The following is a 17528-nucleotide window of genomic DNA, read 5'->3' on the forward strand; positions in this document are numbered from 1 at the left end:
CGCTACCGAATAAAAAATAATGGCTCCTTGCTGTGCACTTTGGGGTAAGAATGAATGGTGCAGCCTGTGTTTATTGCCAAATACAATCATAAATAATTAAAATAAAAGGCATTTGAAATCGACAGATAACTTTTCTGTAAAAAGAGACAGCGTCAGTGGTGAATCAACGTAACAAATCAAATTCTATCTGGAGAGGGAATCTCTTGGATTTTTTTAAAAGAACGATTTAATTTCTTCGTCCTGTGTGTCGTTATTTGTTCGTGGTGCGGCTGCTGCAGTCAGTGTTGTTACCCTGTGAAGCTGCGCTCGAGTCCCACCCAGAGCACGTCATCTGCGCGCAGAGCTCTGGCCAGCGGGGGAGGAGACGGGCGCTCTGTAGTACTGACTGGCGGCCGGGTTGCAGCTTGTAGCGGAGGGACCAGCATCGCAAACATGGGCAACATCCAAGTGGGTATCATCACCTTTCTCTCCGCTCTCGTAAAGTGCTTCTGCACCGTTAGGGCAATGGTCCAGGAAAGGAGACAGGAGACACCTCTGAAAAATTCATTCGAGAGCTGTTAACGTTTTTTAAAGTTTGTTTTCGGATATTTGCGCAGAAAGGTCATTCGGGTTGTTTTTAAGTGCCAAAATATTTCACTATTTTGGAACGCTTACATGTTAATAATCCTGGAATATTCATTGAAGTATGTTGTGATTGTTTATTAATATATAGTTATAAAATAACGCTAGCCTTATATCTGCTGTGAAATACTTTCTCTTAAGCTTGTGAACAAAGTGATTAGGTTTCAAATGTAGTTTTGATTTAGGTTTGGCTCTGGTACCAGTTTACAGGCAGACATTTTCTGTTAAAGTTGTGTTTACAATACATGAGGAGGCAAAATGTCTTAATCCTGTTGGGAATTGGTTGTTTTCCCCATGCGGTATAACTAACTAGCATGGATTGTTTTGCAGTACGCTTGTTGTGTACACTAGAACAACGGTATTCTAGTTTTCTGTAAGCGAGGGAACGCACCAGTGAGGCCGTACATTTGCTGGGGGTCAGCAGCCCCTCGCTGGAATTCGGCTCAGTCCTGCTAGGGGCCCTGGGTAGACAGGGCGTGTTTGTGAGCTGTGGCAGAGAAGTGCGGACGGGAAGGAAACTGCAGTTCCTGTGATGAGGTCAAACAGAGCCGGCCCTTCCTTTCTGGAAGCTATTCTGAGGGCGGGCGGGGGGGAGTTCTGCAGACACCCTGTCTGGCTCTCCAGGCGTATTAACAATGACCGTTGTCTGAAAATAAGCGACGTCTCTTTGCTAGTGCTGTTACAGCTTCTGGTGAAACAAAACCATCAGAACAATATGGGGCACCTGTTGCAGAGACTGGGGAGAATATGTGCTTCCAACCTTTTTTAAAATAAGCTTTTTTTATCACTTCAAAACTGAAGACATAAGATGTTTTATAAATCGATATTGAAAACATATTTTAAGTGCCATGACTTTCTGCAACTTTAACATTTTGTTTGGAGCAGAAGAGAAGCCTGGTCTCCTCTTAAGATTTCTGCCCTGCTTCCTGAGTTACAATAAGTATTTTTTGCCCTTAAAGTGTGTTCTTTACACACAGTGACACCGAAATACAGATTAAAACAACCTTGTCTCAGCTAAGACTGGCATACTCAATACAATAACACACATAGAAAATGTGAATAAAAGTACAAGTACAATAGAGAAAAGCTTTATAATAACAGCATCTCCTGTTGAGACTGGAAGTGCAATGCAGGTGCCATGCAGAGAAAATGAAACATTAAGAACTGAGTGTACAGACAGTGTGGATACATATATGCAATGTCAACACACTGTAGGTGTGTGTACATTGATTATATTGTATTGAGTAAACGTAATTAACAAAAAATATTACAAATCTGAGAATGAATACTATTAGTGAGATACAGCATGAATGTTACTAAAGGATGTTGCTGAGCTCAGCGATCACCTGTGCTGTCTGAACATGTAAGTCTTGAGTAGCACTGACAGGTGGTCATGCACTGAGCACTTCTGACCTCTGTAGGCAAAGTCATCCCTTCATTGAGGAAAAAGAGTAGATAATGAGCTGATTGTGGTAGTGGGAGTACAGAGCTGGGGTAGTGTACAGAAGGTCTTGTATAATAATAAGAAGTTAGTGTTCTAAATATTTAAAATGTTTTTGCTAATTGTTATTGTTTTGGCAATGCTGTAATTCATGCCACAAATCTGAATATGATATGCCCTTGAATTTGAATGTGATAAGAGGCTGAAGACAGACAAGAGCAGAGTGGCTGAGACAACGGGAGCGGAGGAATATAGTTTTGAGAAAGAGGTGTGTAGCTACAGAGAGACGAAAGTAATGGGGAGCATGAGAGAAAAGACGAGGTGTGTTAAGAACTTCGGTCACCTGGAGTGGGCAGCTTGCAGGGCAGCCCGTGAAGAAAATCAGGGTCTGGACTAGGAGTTGTGTAGACCAGGATTCTGTGAATGAAGTGGCAGGGATGTGCCAGAAATGTGTTGGCACTGAGAGAGGGAGTGGGTCTTGGCAGAGGAGGAGGGGGTGATGATGGATTCAAGAAGAAAAGAGGTGGAGAGACCCACCAAAGAAGAGGAAGAGGTAGGGAGAAAAGGAGGTCTTGCTTTGAGAAGCTGAGTTCAGGGTGATGGGAGAGCATCCAAGAGGAGAGAGCTGTGAGACTCGCAGGTATACAGTAGGAATGAGTATCAGTGGGAAGCGATGAGAGGACTTGGGGAGCAGGAGGAAAGACGGGACAGCAGCTGACTCAGAACAAGACCTCAGGAATGGACAGGAGAGCAGTTTCTGTGCAGCAGGCCAGTGGAAAACCAGGCTGTGGAGTGTCAAGCACTGAGTGCTGCAAGAACAGAGAGAAAAGAAAGAGAGAGGGAAGACAGGGACTAGACTATAATTCTGAAGGTATGAGGTGTAAAGGAAAAATACAGATGTGTTTTGTACCAGAATGTGTTATTTCTATACTCTATATTCTAAATTTCTACATGGGACATAAATCTATTTGTAAGGCGGGTAGATGAATGGGATAGGCTTGCATACAAGCCTGAGTGAGAGCCAGCAGTGTATCTAACCGACCAGAGCTGTATAACTGAAAGAGCTGGAGTTGTGCTGCTGGGCTTCAGCAATGCTCAGCAGAGACTGGGGAAGCCCATTACTTCACACTGACCCTTTCTTACACACAGGAATGGGAGCAGAACAGAGGGAAAGTCTGACATTCACACTGCAGTTATACTATGATGTCTTAGTTGAAAAAGGCAGCTGTGACACTCAGGCATGTTGCTGATACACAGTGACTTTACCATCTCTTGGGCTATTTTGCAAACAGTGTTTCCAGTTCTGTGACTATTGTCCCTTCTATATGCTTGTAGAAGAGCTTAGAATAAGTAGCTGGACAACATGAGAGAGGTTATAGGGGGCTTTTCTAAACACAGATTAGTGATCCTGGGTACTTGTGGTAAAAAAACCTGAAACCTCCCTTAAAATTAGAACCAAATCTGGAATTTTGTCTTTTCTTTTCTCCCAGCCTACCATTGTGGACTATCCTGACTTTGAGGTAGTGACTGACATTAAAGCAATTCGCAAAGCCTGCAAAGGACTAGGTAAGAGCCTGCTATGCTTCTTCTAATCAAGTACCACAGCACAGATTCTCAGACTCGCTGTCTGACTGCCCACCACTGTCGAGATAATTCAAAACAGATTAGCAGACAGAAGAAGAATGGTGGCCAGATAAAAATCCCATGGTGTTGATTTACAGAGTAAAATGTGAATGTGAAGTGACTCTATGAGGAAGCCTTTTATGTGCTGTGGTGGGGAATGGTGTGGCTGGTGTCTGTAAGTCCACTTGCTTTATCTGTGTGCTTTGAGGGAAATTGTTTGAGAAATATGCTCTTAATTTCTCTTCTCATTTGAATATTTGTTTTTCTTCAGGGACTGATGAGGAAGCGATTATTGACATTTTAGCCAACCGATCCAGTGCTCAGCGGCTGGAAATTAAGCAGGCATATTACGAGAAGTATGATGATGTGAGGAAATTTCTGGATTATCTTTACTCAGGATGAACAAACACATTAAATTGCCAATTTGTAGTGGCGAAGCACTGAAAATAATTCTTTGCATAACTGAAAGAGCTGTATTTCCAGGAACTGGTGGAGGTCCTGAAGAAGGAGCTGTCAGGCAGCTTTGAAAAGGGGATCATTGCAATGCTCGACTCGCCCACTGTACTGGCTGCAAAACAGCTGCGGGCGGCGATGAAGGGCCCAGGAACTGACGAGGACGTTCTGGTTGAAATTCTGTGCACCAGAACCAATGAGGTTTGTCAAAGGGGCAGAGCAGAGCTGTACAGGAATGCACACATGTCTTTCACAATGTGTTACATCTCGTAGTACCACAAAGTTTGCAGAAAAAGCCAGTAAATAATACAAGGTCTTAAGTCACTGTCCTGTATCTACTCTGTCTACTATATTTGGCTGTGTGGAGTCACCATGTAAAGACAAATGGGTTTAGCCTTTGGAATCAGCTAATATTTTCCTATTTCATCATGTTTCTATCTGGCTCTTTTTCCTGTACTTTGACAGAAATTAATATAAGGGATTATAATATATCATTTGTATACAAGATAAATATTTACTCTTCCATGTGACTGAGTTGAGAAGACAAGGCTGTTCTAGTGACTTTCTCCCCGCTGTTCAAATGTTTCTGTAGTGCAGATGAATGCTTCAGGTAATATTTTTACCAGATTTCAAATTACTTCACATTAACATCTGTTTTTATCCATTAGGTCTTCCTGGAATTAATTTACAGAAACAAATACAAAGTAAAAACAGAAATACAAATACAAGTTTTCAGATATATTCTTAAAATAAGTACTGCAAACTGCAAAAAAGGTACAAATAAATAACAATAACAGAAATGACCACTGCAGCAGGCAGATGTGGTATGGAGTCCTGGGCTGAAATGTGCCTGAAACCGTTTGATATCGAGATTGTTGTCCTCATCAAGTCAAATGTCTTTGAAGGTGTTCTGCTCACCAATAAACAAAAAAAATTTCCTATTGTTTCCAACAGGAGGTCAAAGCTGTAAACAATGCCTACAATGAATGTAAGTATTTTGTCAGTAGAAGTCTTGTCCGAAACTAGCATGCTGTCCTTAGTAAATCAATCCAGACTTGTGTGGTTCTCAGTTTTCTCACTGTGTTCCCAGCATAAACAGTTGAAAAAGAACTAGATAAGAAACAAATCAACCCCATAGGGTCATATCACATTCTTGAAAGCATGTCTAAGGAGGTACAATTTAGATTGACCAAATATTCTGTTTCGGAGTTAGTACTAGAAACCCTTAATGACAAAAGGCAACTCTTTATTCACAGCAGCATTAACAATGGCAAAAGGACTAAAGGTGCCTGTTAGGATGTTTTCAAGTGGTTAATTAGCCTTTTTGGACAGGTTATGATTTAATTTTCAGATGGGTAGAGAGCTGTCAGGGAGATTTGTTCTTTTTTTTTTCTCCAAAGGAGCTGAGCTGAGCCAAGTTAAAAGTCTCTGTTTAATCCCTGTGGTGCACATACAAGCTGTTCAGATCCAGTTGAGCCTCATCTCTAGTGTCTGCTAAGAAACAGCCATGAGAATGCTGCTGTTATATCTCCTGACTGGATTCTGTTCTTTCCAGGCAAACAATGAAGAACAGCCTCGCTCAGGGCAGCTCTTGTTGACATTTGCACACAGCTCAGCAGTGTAGTAGCTGTGTGGCTGAGTGATTCTGTGATCTCTGTTGCTGTTGCAGTGTTTGAGAGGGACCTGCAGGAGGACATAGAGGGAGACACCAGTGGGGATGTGAGAAACTTGCTGCTGACTTTACTAGAGGTGAGTACACAGGGAGCCTGAGCAGATATTTTTCAATTGCAGGATCAGCATTAACTCATGTATGTTCTCATGAGGATGGGGTGCTTGACGGGTATTTGGGTGGAGCAGTGGCTCTGTGGCCAATGATCTGCGCCTGTGGCTGGAAGGTTGCCAGTTCAAATCCTGCAGCCGGCAGATTAATCCTACTCTGTTGGGCCCCTGAGCAAGGCCCTCAACCCCAGCTGCTCCAGGGCCGCCGTACAATGGCTGACCCTGTGCTCTGACCCCAAGCTTCTCTCCCTGTCTGTGTGTCTGTGTCTCATGGGGAGCAAGCTGGATGAATTCCTAATTAGAAGAATGAATTCCTAATGCAAGAAATTGTACAGGGCTAATAAAGTGATGTTATGTTATTTCTCACTGTTAGGCCGACAGGGATGAAGGCTTCGAGGTGGATGAGGCACTGGCTGAAGCAGATGCCACTCAGCTTTTTGAGGTATGATTACTTGCCACTGCATTTATTTAAAGAATCAGAACAGCTGTTCACACTCTGTAATCAGAGCTCTTGTGAACAAATATATGCTCAGTAACATCCACTATTTAGCTCCAGTCCATAAATATATAATCAATCAAAATGAAATTTCTTGCTGCACAAATTCTGTGTTGCGTAGATATGCATATTCATGCTGTGCCGGTTTCATGTGGCACCCTTATGCTTTTGAGTTTTTTCTTTTGATTTCTCTTAGGCTGGAGAGGGAAGGTTTGGGACAGATGAGTCAACCTTTACCAACATCCTGGCCAAGAGGAACTACTTGCAGCTGCAGGCCACCTTCAAAGTGTATGAGTCGGTATGTCCTGTTAGACTGCAGTGCATGCTGTTTTACTGCTGAAGCTCTTCTATTTGATACATTTATTCTGCTCACTGATTTTTGCAAAAATGGTCTTTACAATTTTTGCATGTTTTGTATTGAAAAATAAAGTCCTTTAATGATTCAAATCCATTACAGTTTTAAGATAAAAACAAGTGTTATTGAACAGTTGGAAATCTGACATCTGACCCTCATTGTTACTGTGGACAGTTCAAACAAACCTGACCTCTCTTTCTAGCTTTCAGGGAATGACATTAAGGATGCCATCAAGAGTGAAGCTTCAGGAACTTTGAAGGACTGTTACATCACTTTAGGTAAATATTCAGAGCCATATTTGTGTCTTGCCTTCCCACAAAATGCAATTAATTGTGCTCATCAGCTGGTGTAGGATGATTATTTCTTAAAAAATCTATGTTGCATTTTAATTTTTCCACTGTATATGCACCTCCAGATTACAAGTCAATTAAAAGAATCCTGTATTTTAATACTACACACTGTACTACTGCACGCGGAACTGTGGCATTGTGCATGACTGTGTTTGTCCACTAGATGTCAGTGCAGCCTTGCAGACATAAAGGTGGGGCGTGGAATGATGTTTTTCAGGCGAAGTGAACAACATGTTTTATTCATGTTTAATTTACAGAAGGGTAGGTTTGGCTGGCAATGAAAATACAAAGGGTTAGGAGTGACACATGCTCCTAACACAAAGACAAACAAGGAGTTGCAATGAAGATGAACAACATATACAATGATTGAGTCCCTAAACATAATCCGTGACAATTTGTAATGCAGAATAAACCTATTGACTGAGAATCACCTTTATAAAATACTGTTATTTTATTTATTGGTTAACATGTTAGTGAAATAAATTTCACTTTGGAAACAAATGAATGTTTAGACATGTTTTCATCAGTTCATGGTGTTAGTTTGCTTTTAATTATAGTTGATTTCAGAGAACATTCCTTACCCAAGTAGTTGACTCTTTGGCTGCAGAAATGTAGTGTTGGAATGGAAAGCAAAGAGCCTGACAGCAGCTGTTTTTGGTTCAGTCAGGTGTGCGAAAAATCTGCAGCTGTACTTTGCCCGGCGTCTACACCACGCCATGAACGGAGTGGGAACTGATGAGGACACACTCATCCGCATCATCGTGAGCCGTTCAGAGGTACTGCCAGTGTACTCTCTTTCCTACACTGCTACATCACTGCCCGCACCCTAGATCTCTCTCTTACACTGTTACATCACTGCCAGCTCACTGCCCATGTCCCAGATCTCTCTCCTACACTGATACATCACTGCCAGCTCACTGCCCATGTCCCAGATCTCTCTCCTACACTGCTACATCACTGCCAGCTCACTGCCCATGTCCCAGATCTCTCTCCTACACTGCTACATCACTGCCAGCTCACTGCCCATGCCCCAGATCTCTCTCCTACACTGCTACATCACTGCCAGCTCACTGCCCATGTCCCAGCTCTCTCTCTCCTACACTGCTACATCACTGCCAGCTCACTGCCAATGTCCCAGCTCTCTCTCTCTCCTACACTGCTACATCACTGCCAGCTCACTGCCCATGTCTCAGCTCTCTCTCTCTCCTACACTGCTACATCACTGCCAGCTCACTGCCCATGCCCCAGATCTCTCTCTCCTACACTGCTACATCACTGCCAGCTCACTGCCCATGTCTCAGCTCTCTCTCTCTCCTACACTGCTACATCACTGCCAGCTCACTGCCCATGCCCCAGATCTCTCTCCTACACTGCTACATCACTGCCAGCTCACTGCCCGCGCCCCAGATCTCTCTCCTACACTGCTACATCACTGCCAGCTCACTGCCCATGTCTCAGCTCTCTCTCTCTCCTACACTGCTACATCACTGCCAGCTCACTGCCCGCGCCCCAGATCTCTCTCCTACACTGCTACAGATGCAGCCATTCAAAATGCGTGAGGTATTTCGCGGCATACCCCGGTGGGCGTGTCACAGTATCACGCGGTATGACGCAGTTAACGTGGTGTCACGTGGTTAACTATCCGGCGTCGCCTTGTAAAACCGCCAGGGGGAGCTTAACCTCTCATGTACAGCATTTGAGCCTTTAATTTTGAACTGTGTATTACAGCATGTTAATCATCAGTCATTAAAATGTTGGTATATTTTATGAAAGCAAGATTGCTCAGTTGGACAAAAGTACACAGCCTACCTTTATCATAAATATGTATGCATCAAAGCCTTTACTGAAGATATTACTAATAGTATTAATAATGGATGACTTTAGACAAGCTGTATACTCAAAGTATAATTTCTTTAGCACATTTGTACAAGCACTTGGAATCTGTCCAAGCCATACTTTGTCAGGCATTTTGTTTTACTTCAACGGGCATAAAAACTTCCTTGCTTTTAACAGGGCGTTTCATAATTTCTAACTACGAAAATGATTTAAAATGCGACACTTATCATTCAACTAGAGCTTAAAATATCACAAGGATCCTCAAGAGCACAGCAAAGAGTGTATTAAAAGACACTTGTATTTATCAACGCTTTCTTTTCCGTATACCAGATTTTATGGAACCACTTCAGAGGGGTGTCAGCCAGTCAGATTCCAGGATTCGGCACTTTAAAGGAAAAATACACACCGGTATTCCATTTCTCCCTAACGATTTTAAGCATCGAAGTATTTAACTAGCATGTGAAATAGCGTGTGAAAAAGTGGTAGTTTTAAGCTTTTCTGCTAATATAATATGGAATCGATATTGATTTAAATCGTGTTCTGATTTAAATCGCAAACGCGTGTTTAATTATATGTGTTTTTTAATCATAATCAGGCTAATGCAACATAAATTGATACAGTATCTTTGTCTTCTAAGCATCTTAATAAACTTTCAGCATAGCTTTCTACCCGTCAAGATTTATATTTCTTGGGATTTTGGGATCAAACGTGGAAGGATTAGATTATAATCGTTTTTATTTGTCAAATACGTGATTGTATTTCTGAATGTTATGTGACACCTACAGTAGTTCACTGCTTTAAATACATCGAATTAAGAAAGTTATGTGTAGCACTTTAGATCTTTTTTCTGAACCAGGGAAAATCTGATCATGTTTCTCTATAACAATAATAAAAAAAACTTTATTTTACATATCGCCTTTAAAAGTGGCATCTCAAAGCAATACAGTAGATCGAAAAACAGTTAAAAGGGACCAGATTAAATACCAGACAATCGCAAACGCATTTTCAATAAAATTATTTTATTCATTCAGCAGTTTGTGAGAGGAACATCCAGCAGGGAGAGACACACACACCGGTTTTCATTGACAAAATTGTTTTTTTTCAATTCCTTTTGTCTAACAGGAATGTTTTGTTTGTGGACAAACTGTTAGACAAGAGGAAAAGACCGCCTCCTCCTACGAAGCATTAATCGCGTATCTAAGGAAAATTGCAGTATACCTTTGTTCATGCACATCATTATACAGTACAGTATCTCAATTTGTATTTCGATAAAAAAAATCGTTTGCCCAGCCACTACTGTTGTTATTGTTTTTATCCTGTAAAGCGTTTTCTTTTTCTGCGTTTTCCATTTCCTTTTTCTGATCACTCGCTTTCTGGATACACATCTCACCTGTCCTGTTCTTTGTTTTCCTGGTTTGCTGATTATGCCTGCTGCGGTCCACTCCTACCCTCACACCTAAAGAATACTATTTTAAATTTCTTGGCGCAGTTCATTAACCCTTGTATGTGCTGTCCGCGCCCAAAATGCAATTAAAAAAAAGTAAAAAACCGTGCTCAAAATGCAATTTAGAGCTTAATAAGATACACTCCACAGGCAAAATTAAAGACAAAATTAAAGACGATTAAAATCTGTAATCTTTCCACTTGTACTGTGAGTCATCGGACAGTTTCTGCTTTGTGTAAGGATGGTGAGAAAGCTGTGTTCAATGTATTTAAGGGACTCAGAAGTAAAAGAAGATGCTTCATATTGCGTGACTAATTTTAAAAACCAAGTTATAAATGCAGACGCTCCCTCGGTGCCGCGCCGGGTGTAAATATCAAAGTATACATTCCCAACAAGAATTGTACCCATCTGTCAAACAAATAAAACACCTTGAATTGAATTGAGGGAGAGATGGGGGTAGTGGGACAGAGATACTGTAGACAGACTCAAGGCAAATAAGATACTTATGGGTACGCAGGCATTCACGACAGCAACATACGAAACGTTTGCACGTACTGTATAGTTAAGTTATTACTTGGTTTTCAAAGTGCAACGAAATACAATATTGTTGTTGCTGCTGTATTGGTTGTTTTTATCCCGTAAAGCGTTTTGAGAAGCCACCTTTAAAGGCGATATATACTGTAAAACCACTGATTCTTATGGAATGTGCTCCGCGGGAGATTCAAATTTTTATTTATTTATTTTTTAATCGCGTATCTTAGGAAATCTCAGTATAACTTTGTTCATGAACAGTGGCATGTTACATTATCATTCGTTTTTTTAACAAGGCTCGCCAGCTAATGTGAATCGAAACCTGTCTTGCTAGCTTTTAAAGTCGTGCATGTGTAAACTGTACTAGAGGGCATGCAAGTTACTCTGCCCCTTTCAGCGGCAGGGAGTCCCTCTGCTGCAACACACAGCAGACAGAACGGGAGACTATTGCCTTTCATATCTGACACCAGTGAAGTAAAAGGGGTGTCTAAAGGGGTGATTTTAGACCACATTTTAGTTACTTTATTTTGTTTACTTTTAACATTTCTGTAATTTACAGTAGATGTCACAATAGAAGCCCGAAGCCTATTATACTCAGTCTAGCCTTGGATCCTCTGAGTCCCTTGACTCAGTTATTGCATATTAATTTCTTGAGATACGCGATTCCATATTATATTCCCTTTTAATCAAATTCTAAAAGTATGCTTGTTGACTCCGGTATCGCGTTACTTAAAGACTTCGATGCTTAAAATGTTTAGGGAGAAATGGAATACTGGTGTGTATGTTTTCTTTAAAGTACCGAGACCAGCCATATACTGAACGTTTAAGTTCCAAAATTAATATCGTTTATGGACTTCACACGCGTTGCAGTATGCTCCTATTCTTTTTATGCTCAGGCACTAAAATCTCCCTTCTGCTTTGTGTAAGGATGGTATCAAGAGCAATCTTAAGTGGTGAGAAAGCTGTGTTCAATGTATTTAAGGGACTCAAAAGTAAAAGAAGATGCTTCATATTGCTTGACTAATTTTAAAAACCAAGTTATAAATGCAGACGCTCCCTCGGTGCCGCGCCGGGTGTAAATATCAAAGTATACATTCCCAACAAGAATTGTACCCATCTGTCATGCAAATAAAACACCTTGAATTGAATTGAGGGAGAGATGGGGGTAGTGGGACAGAGATACTGTAGACAGACTCAAGGCAAATAAGATACTTATGGGTACGCAGACATTCACGACAGCAACATACGAAACGTTTGCACGTACTGTATAGTTAAGTTATTACTTGGTTTTCAAAGTGCAACGAAATACAATATTGTTGTTGCTGCTGTTCTGGTTGTTTTTATCCCGTAAAGCGTTTTGAGAAGCCACCTTTAAAGGCGATATATACTGTAAAACCACTGATTCTTATGGAATGTGTTCCGCGGGAGATTCAAATTTTTATTTATTTATTTTTTAATCGCGTATCTTAGGAAATCTCAGTATAACTTTGTTCATGAACAGTGGCATGTTACATTATCATTCGTTTTTTTAACAAGGCTCGCCAGCTAATGTGAATCGAAACCTGTCTTGCTAGCTTTTAAAGTCGTGCATGTGTAAACTGTACTAGAGGGCATGCAAGTTACTCTGCCCCTTTCAGCGGCAGGGAGTCCCTCTGCTGCAACACACAGCAGACAGAACGGGAGACTATTGCCTTTCATATCTGACACCAGTGAAGTAAAAGGGGTGTCTAAAGGGGTGATTTTAGACCACATTTTAGTTACTTTATTTTGTTTACTTTTAACATTTCTGTAATTTACAGTAGATGTCACAATAGAAGCCCGAAGCCTATTATACTCAGTCTAGCCTTGGATCCTCTGAGTCCCTTGACTCAGTTATTGCATATTAATTTCTTGAGATACGCGATTCCATATTATATTCCCTTTTAATCAAATTCTAAAAGTATGCTTGTTGACTCCGGTATCGCGTTACTTAAAGACTTCGATGCTTAAAATGTTTAGGGAGAAATGGAATACTGGTGTGTATGTTTTCTTTAAAGTACCGAGACCAGCCATATACTGAACGTTTAAGTTCCAAAATTAATATCGTTTATGGACTTCACACGCGTTGCAGTATGCTCCTATTCTTTTTATGCTCAGGCACTAAAATCTCCCTTCTGCTTTGTGTAAGGATGGTATCAAGAGCAATCTTAAGTGGTGAGAAAGCTGTGTTCAATGTATTTAAGGGACTCAAAAGTAAAAGAAGATGCTTCATATTGCTTGACTAATTTTAAAAACCAAGTTATAAATGCAGACGCTCCCTCGGTGCGCTGCTCTGGTGCGCCGGCTGTTACACAGTGCCTGTCTGCCGTAAGCGTTACAATATACATACCCAACACTGCTTGTACCCATCTGTCATGCAAATAAAACACCTTGAATTGAATTGAATTGAGGGGAGAGGGGGGGAATACTAAAGCCAATACTGGCTCAATACCCTCAATGGGCTTTGACGTGCTAATGCGTTGGTTTAACAGTCCGGGTGTGGCAGGCTTCCAATGTCAACTCGACTCGATTGGAAGACAATGAACGTATTTTAGCCCTAAATGAATTAATAGCAAACATGGTTTACATAAAATACATTTTTCCAAGAAAGTTTATAATAATACGATCTATAGTTGAAATCTGAGCCTACTTTAAAAATAAAGGAAAAGCATTTTCAGAGAGTAATCATGCTGTGTTTATGTAGAAAAAGCGATTAGGTTTACGAGCAATCTAATTACCTATTCGCTTAAAACGCTATTAAAAATTTACTCTGTTGCACACACACACACAATAGAAGCAGGCACCGCTGTCAGAAGGGAAGATATGTTCAAAATATCGCAAATATCGATCATGTTGCGATATTTTGAAATATAAAAGTCAATTGATTGTCCATAATATCGCTATTCTATTTTTTCGAAGAAATGTTTGTTAAAAGAAAAGACCAGCACCAGCTGGATTCGAAAACACAACCTGTCAGCTGGTAGTCACGTCTACAAGACAGCTCACATGAACAGGCAGGCGAAACAGCCCTACACAGCCCTGTCGCAGCACACGAATACCATTATTAAATTCTTTAGATACGCGATTCCATATTATATTCCCTTTTAATCAAATTCTAAAAGTATGCTTGTTGACTCCGGTATCGCGTTAGTTAAAGACTTCGAAGCTTAAAATGTTTAGGGAGAAATGGAATACTGGTGTGTATTTTTTTCTTTAAAGTACCAAGACCAGCTATACACTGTATGTTTATGTTCCAAAATTAATATCGTTTATGACCTTCGCACGCGTTACAGTATGCTCCTATTCTTTTTATGCTCAGCTACTAAGATTTCCCTTCAGTGGTAAAATTCAATACCTACAACGGGCACAGCAAAGACGTTTACTGTCTTTCTACGACAGACCAACGGACCACGAGTGCCCCTGTCGGTCAACCAATCACGTACTGCGGTGCCCCGCGTCATCTTGCGTCATACTGAGCGACGTCACCTGCGGTACGTGTCTGTAACGCGCACTTTGAATGGCTGCATCTGTACATCACTGCCCGCGCCCCAGATCTCTCTCCTACACTGCTACATCACTGCCAGCTCACTGCCCGTGACCCAGATCTCTCTCCTACACTGCTACATCACTGCCAGCTCACTGCCCATGTCCCAGCTCTCTCTCTCCTACACTGCTACATCACTGCCCGCGCCCCAGATCTCTCTCCTACACTGCTACATCACTGCCCGCGCCCCAAATCTCTCTCCTACACTGCTACATCACTGCCAGCTCACTGCCCGCGACCCAGCTCTCTCTCTCTCCTACACTGCTACATCACTGCCCGCGCCCCAAATCTCTCTCCTACACTGCTACATCACTGCCTGCATCCCAGCTCTCTCTCCTGCACTGCTACATCACTGCCAGCTCACTGTCCACACCCCAGATCTCCTACATCACTTCGGCCTGTTCAGGGGTACTGCCAGCTCACTGCCCGTGCCACAGATCTCGATCTTACACATCCAAAGCACTGTGGCCCGCAAATATTTTTCTTCTTCTATAAAATATGATCATGAACAAGTTGAGAAGGGATCCTGGGTCTCAGAAAATGAATTATGCCTGTTTCAGATCGATCTGGAGACAATAAAGGATATGTACTCTGAGAAGTATGACGTATCTCTGAAGGATGCCTTGTGCTCCGAGTGTGGGGGTGATTTTAAAAGGCTCCTTTTGAGAATCCTGCACTAAACGTCCAGGGGTTCTTGCGCACCCCAATGACCCACCTGCTGCCAAGTCTTCAAGGGATTTTTAGCGACAGCCAGTGACTGAAGTCCACTGTTAACTACTGTGCATACACCTTATGTAACTTGTTTTTCTGTGCATGTCTCACACAACACATTTCTAATTTTAAATTAACAATTTAACAATTGCTGACAACTTGGAGTGGTGTTAATGTGAAGGCTTTTTATGAATGTCTATCCTCTGCCCTTTAAGGAACAGTTGCTAACTTTAACATGAATACTTAACAAATGAGGTTTTTTAGTGGAGTGTTGAATTGAAACCGATCATACTCTTTACAGCACCATCAGCTGGATAGTGGAATCAGTTATGACCAGGAAAGAGAGGACTTCTAAGCTGAACTCCCACAGCTGATAGCTAAATGCGACTCTCCTGTTGGTCCTTTCATTGGCTGTCTTTCTGACTGCTATGACAAATAATTGCATTCTACTCTACTCTGACCTGTTTTATGAGTAAAAATTAAAAAGTACTTAATTGCAAGACTGTAACATAAAATTAAGTACACAACAGATTTTGTGAATAAACAAAAATGATCAGCTAGCTGTGCTTGACAGACCTGCAAGGTCTCGCTGTGAAGAATGACTCTGGGCAGTGCTGATGGTGTTGGGGTGTGGGAATCCCATCCTGTTTGTCAGATGTCAGTGAACCGTGTGTACTGGATGTGCTGCTTTCCAGAACTGCACAAAGTCAGAAGAATCATTAAAGTTATTTTAGCAGGAGTGGCAGCACAAGGAAAGTTTGTATTTATTGAAGTAAATTCACTCTGTAGAAGAACTACTGGAGCTATATTAGTAGTCAGACTGTTCTATTTTCTGTTTCTCATCAAGGAAACATTTTTAAAAATAGCTCCTAAGTGTGTCTATTGTAATCTGTTGCACTGCTTTTGCAATAGATGAAAACTATTAGAAGTAATCTTCTACTTTGCAGAAGTGTGGGTAACTGCTGTAATGACAGGAAGTTGGTCTAGATTGTAAAGCACAGACAGGGACCAAATACTAACCTCAGTCTCGCTACACATGAAACTTTCTACTTTCTGCTCTAAAGGCAGCATTAAACATTAGAACAAACAAGATTTGTCTGTCTCTTTTATTAGTCTTTTTTGAAGCGAGTGCACAGTGGTCAGTGTCTAAGTTTGTCAGTGAACTGACATTTGTCAGTTAAGGAACAAGTAAAGTTTTATTCCATGCTGAAAAGAGAAGAAAATAAATTCAACATTTCAGCTGTAGACCCTGCTTCAGGTGGAATAAACCTTTATTTGTTCCTTTGCAGCCTTCCCATGCTGATGCAGCTACTTCCTTTAACTAGATTTGTCAATTAAGCTGTCTTTAGCGCTCCTGTCTGGACAGTGGGTACACTCTTGTGATATAAAAAAGGCATGTCAGGACAGCATTAAGAAAACATTAGCAAAGAGCTCTAAGACTATACGTAATTATATTCAGTTTTCATATATTGAACGTTTATGTGTACTTTGTGTACTTTGCAGCACTGATTTTGACACAGTGTTAAAAAGCTTTGTTTTCCATTAAGGACTCCCACTAATTTAGCAGTCATTGGAAAACCTGGTGGTAATATCAACACCAAATTGTTCTTTGTTTCTGACAGATACATTTTAATTCTGTCAATTGATTTAGATTGTATTATATAAAAGGAGTTTCATTCTGAGACACTGAACTTTTAAAAGAAATATTTGAACTCCTCTGCAGTTCAAGAATTTTAAACAGCTGACCAGAATTTAAAAAGGCTGAGATTCTTCAAGAAATGAAACCTGTTTTCTCTCAGGGTTGGCTTGGTTTTTATTTGAAATGTTGTAAAAAAAATTATAAGTAAGCTTCATTCATCTGTAATGTGATGCAAAGATCCCTTCATGTCAGCTACAATTAATTCAGCTCTTTAGTTTTTTATAGAAACTGTTCGCCAGTACTGAACTGGGTGTGTTTGGAATTTCTCCCCTTCTTTATGAAAAAGGGAACAGTATAGTTTTACTCAGAAAAACTGAAGTTAGTCTTTCCAAAATAAACTATTTAGTCAAGGCAAATGTGCTGTTTATGCCACTAGTATGTTCGGGCTAAGACAAAAATACATTACAACCAGCACTGCCACAATGCATTCCCCGTAGAGTACTGTCTGTACTAGTACAGCAGCTCATCCTATATCTGTGTGTAGGCAATTGGTTGCAATTAAAGCAGTAATCGATGCATTGCGAGTCCATGTGTGCATGTATGTAGTGCGAGTCCATGTGTGCATGTATGAAGTGCGAGTCCGTGTGGACGTACGCAGTGCGCGTCCGTGTGGGGCCGCATGTAGTG

At 41.0% G+C, this 17528-nt stretch overlaps 1 protein-coding gene across 1 annotated transcript; it reads left to right on the forward strand.

The window, feature by feature from the left end:
• Positions 1-337: 337 nt before the first annotated feature.
• Positions 338-16289, forward strand: LOC148817755 (annexin A13-like). Its single transcript, XM_088937093.1, has 11 exons — positions 338-447; positions 3553-3628; positions 3957-4051; positions 4169-4339; positions 5093-5126; positions 5808-5887; positions 6291-6359; positions 6610-6711; positions 6971-7046; positions 7782-7894; positions 15052-16289. The coding sequence occupies exons 1-11, from the start codon at positions 433-435 to the stop codon at positions 15169-15171; spliced, it is 951 nt and encodes a 316-aa protein (XP_088793219.1). The 5' UTR covers positions 338-432; the 3' UTR covers positions 15172-16289.
• Positions 16290-17528: the final 1239 nt, after the last annotated feature.

This window comes from Atractosteus spatula, chromosome 19, assembly GCF_055471065.1.
Source record: "Atractosteus spatula isolate fAtrSpa1 chromosome 19, fAtrSpa1.hap1, whole genome shotgun sequence".
Lineage (NCBI taxonomy): Eukaryota > Metazoa > Chordata > Actinopteri > Semionotiformes > Lepisosteidae > Atractosteus > Atractosteus spatula.

Excerpts from the sequence above, each read along its gene's own strand:
- LOC148817755 (XM_088937093.1), top strand. Across the intron at positions 4,052-4,168 it reads ATTACGAGAAGTATGATGAT|GAACTGGTGGAGGTCCTGAA; the intron begins GTGAGGAAATTT and ends CTGTATTTCCAG. Across the intron at positions 5,127-5,807 it reads AAACAATGCCTACAATGAAT|TGTTTGAGAGGGACCTGCAG; the intron begins GTAAGTATTTTG and ends TTGCTGTTGCAG.